This window comes from Limulus polyphemus, unplaced genomic scaffold (assembly GCF_000517525.1).
Source record: "Limulus polyphemus unplaced genomic scaffold, Limulus_polyphemus-2.1.2 Scaffold2501, whole genome shotgun sequence".
Lineage (NCBI taxonomy): Eukaryota > Metazoa > Arthropoda > Merostomata > Xiphosura > Limulidae > Limulus > Limulus polyphemus.
The window spans coordinates 40,991-44,967 of record NW_013668111.1 but is presented as its reverse complement, the minus strand read 5'-3'; the positions used below and the strand labels follow the sequence as shown (position 1 = coordinate 44,967).

The following is a 3,977-nucleotide window of genomic DNA, read 5'->3' as shown; positions in this document are numbered from 1 at the left end:
GTTAATGCTCCGTGGGGGACGGTTTATTTGGAGTGGCCATGCCGTGCCACAATTGGGAAGAATCGAGTTGTGATGCCAAATAAATAAACTCTTCTCAGTGACTCACGTACACCATTGTTCGATCGTTAATGCTCCGTGGGGGACGGTTTATTTGGAGTGGCCATGCCGTGCCACAATTGGGAAGAATCGAGTCGTGATGCTAAATAAATAAACTCTTCTCAGTGACTCACGTACACCATTGTTCGATCGTTAATGCCCCGTGGGGGACGGTTTATTTGGAGTGGCCATGCCGTGCCACAATTGGGAAGAATCGAGTCGTGATGCTAAATAAATAAACTCTTCTCAGTAACTCACATACACCATTGTTCGATCGTTAATGCCCCGTGGGGGATGGTTTATTTGGAGTGGCCATGCCTACCCAATCCCCTCAGTACCACTACATTCACTAGGAGGGGAGGTCACCCTGAACTTCTAGTGACTAACTATTGACGATCCTAAACGTTTCCCACAGATGGGATTCAACATTTGTTTCTGAGTAATTTGCTACAGAAACAATCTATTAACTATGATATATGATAAAAAAGATCACTTTTAAAGGTATTATAAATCGCTTTTATCGTAAGAAAGCGCTAATAAATTTGTACGTAATATGTTATTTAGAATAACATTAATTTTAGTACAGTTAGAAGCGTTACATGAATAATTACTTTTATTTGAAATGTTTTCTTTTAAATTCCACATTTTGATTCAGTTGATCGGACGACATGCGATCAAAGAGGAAAGTTTTTCTGCTCAGATGGATTTTGCATTCCTTCTTCTTTGAAGTGTGATGGAAATAGTGACTGCAATATTGGAGAAGATGAGATGAATTGTAGTAAGTCCACTAAAATTAAGACACAAAAGAATACGACAAACCTGGGATAAAATTTACTTACTACAAAAGTCCATGTCACTAAAATTAAGACACAAAAGAATACGACAAACCTGGGATAAAATTTAACTTTAAGTTGTTACTGTGGCATGGACTTTTATAGTAAGTAAATTTTATCCGGTGTTTGTCTTACTCTTTTGTGTCTTAATTTTATGAAACTTTGAATTGTTACTGTGACATAGACTTTTGTAGTAAATAAATTTTATCCCGGGTTTGTCTTATTCTTTTGTGTGTTAATTTTATGAAACTTTAAGTTGTTACTGTGGCATGGACTTTTGTAGTAAGTAAATTTTATCCGGGGTTTGTCTTATTCTTTTGGGTCTTAATTTTATGGAATTTTAAGTTGTTACTGTGACATGGACTTTTGTAGTAAGTAAAGTTTCTCCCGCGTTTTGTCTTATTCTTTTGTCTCTTAATTTTATGGAATTTTAAGTTGTTACTGTGGCATGGACTTTTTACGTTTTCATTTAAATGACCAGTGTTGTACTTCAATTTTAAATACGTAATAAACACGAATTTTGAGCCTTTATTCAATTAATAATTCATTGAATTACATATTTTCATATTTTACATTTCAGTAAACTTGGAAATATTATTCAACTTCTCAGAGTGTTAAAGCAGCATAAAAGTTTTGGAGATTAATAATGATATGAAGTTTTGGAGTCAGTAATGATGTAATGAAAGGTTCAAATACGAATAATTTGTAGTTAACAATGAAATAGTGATTTGATTTGAATGAAGTTAAAGGTATTACAATACAAAATGTGTTGGCAAGGAAAAAGCAATATCTAGAACAAGCAAAGTGAAACACTCACCAAACAGAAATAAGTTTATTGACGAATTTTTAAACAATGTTTCTGGCAATCTCTTTTTCAAGGTTGCGGTGTGTTCTCTTCTACAAAAGTATCATGTTTCAGTAAAAATAAACAATGTATGTCGTGTAAATCATGTATTCTTTTTCACCGTAAAGTAACAATGATATGAAGTTTAATTTTGGAGAGCAATTGACAACAATATAAAATTTACCTTTCTATATGCAAATAACACAACAATGTTACAAAGTTAACTGAAACGTGTGTACGGAGGTACATTATGATAATACAATAGTAAATTGTTAACTGTTGTTAACTCAAACTTATATATGGAGGAACATTGTGCTAATACAATACTACACTGTCAACTATTGTTGGCTCAAACTTATGTACAGAGGTATATTATGCTAATATAATAGCAAATTGTCAACTATTGTTAACTCAAACACCTATGTAGTAGTCTCTGGCATTTTTTTAAGAATATGAAGTATACTGTTTGTAATTGTCAGTAAAAATATATAACGCAAATATTATGACACGTAATATATATATATTATATATTCATTATATATATATATATAATTAAAAAGATATAAAGCAACTGTTTTTACTTTCTGAGACAGTTATATGACATTTATTAAATGATTAAAAGCCTTATAAAGTTTATTTTGTCTTATTAGCGACACAATAATGTTATCTCGAACCCCCTCATGTTTTCAGCATGTTCTAATAACGAGTACCAGTGCATGGATGGTGCCTGTATTCCTGATTTTGCGAGATGTGACGGTCGTACAGATTGTAATGACGGAAGTGACGAAATTGAGTGTGGTAAGTTGTCGTACATTAATATCTTAGTTGTATTTGTACGCATGGATTGAGGGAATAGAGCCTGGTTTAATCTGAGGAATTGCTAGGAAGGGTTGCATTTTCGTCTTGGATATTAAAACTACGTACTAATAACTCACAGCTGCATTTTACTATTGGTTCTCAATCTATGATTCACTAAGAACTAGCGGTTCTTGGAATTGTTGCATAATTACACAAAGGAAGTGGCAATATAATGTAGAGATCCAATTGTGGTCCCCGAGAACGAAAAGTTTTGAGAAACACCGCTCTAAATAGGATATACTTTCATTGTGTAGGTCACTGGTTAGGTCACATTTGAAGTATTGTGTTGGGTCCTGGGCTCCATAACTTAGGAAGGACATTGAATTGTTGGAAAGGATTTGAAGGAGGACTACTAGGATGATACTTTGGATGGAAATATTGTTACAGAAGGACTGGTTTAAGATCTGTGAAATTATTTTCTATTTGAAAAATAAGAGTTAGAGGGGGATCTGATGGAAGTGTTTAACGTTGTTAAGAAAATTAATTGTGTTGATGCGTCGCATCTTTCCTTCTTACTTAATGGTGAGAATGGTAGGACTAGGGTACAGAAACATAAATTCTGGCATGGCAGGTATCATCTTCAACTAAGACAGTTTTTGACTGGAATGGGTTGTCTTCAGATGTGGTAAATTTAAGGGAGTTTAGAAGAAGGCTTGATAAATATTTAACTTATAAGGGCTGGCATTGAATGTTTTTTTCTTTTTTTTAAGTTTAGTTTAGTGGATGGGATGGCCTAATGGACTAATAGGTCCCTAGTTATTATTAAATTTTATGTTGTGTTAAAGCTTAAATGGAAATAAAAACACACTATTAAAGCATTACGAATATCTCCATAATTCCAAAATATCCAGAGAATTATGAAGGGACTTGTATAGCCGCGGTCTGAGGATATCAAAAGTGTTTAATAAGAATCTAGTACCTATGATCTGAAAGTAATAAGGAGATTATTAAAAAAATAATAGTAATGATCTGATAATGTTCTTTAAGGGGACTACATAGGACCTAATAACTAGAACTTAAGAAAATTATGAAGGTTATTAAGGGCCTAGTAGCTACGACTTGAGAATATTATGAGGGTTATTAAGGACCTAATAACTAGAACTTAAGAAAATTATGAAGGTTATTAAGGACCTAGTAGCTACGACTTGAGAATATTATGAGGGTTATTAAGGACCTTATAGCTACAACCTGAGAATATTATGAGGGTTATTAAGGACCAAGTAGTTACGACCTGAGAATATTATGAGGGTTATTAAGGACCTAATAGCTACGACCTGAGAATATTATGAGGGTTATTAAGGACCAAATAGCTACGACCTGAGAATATTATGAGGGTTATTAAGGAC

At 33.4% G+C, this 3,977-nt stretch overlaps 1 protein-coding gene across 1 annotated transcript in view; it reads left to right on the top strand.

Moving 5' to 3' along the window:
* The window catches only part of LOC106467138 (atrial natriuretic peptide-converting enzyme-like), a 23,349-nt gene that overhangs the window by 5,931 nt on the left and 13,441 nt on the right, over positions 1 to 3,977 (top strand). The window contains exons 3-4 of the mRNA XM_022395271.1: positions 752 to 874; positions 2,464 to 2,571. Of these exons, the coding sequence (XP_022250979.1) occupies positions 752 to 874; positions 2,464 to 2,571 (231 nt within the window). The remainder of the gene's footprint in view (positions 1 to 751; positions 875 to 2,463; positions 2,572 to 3,977) is intronic.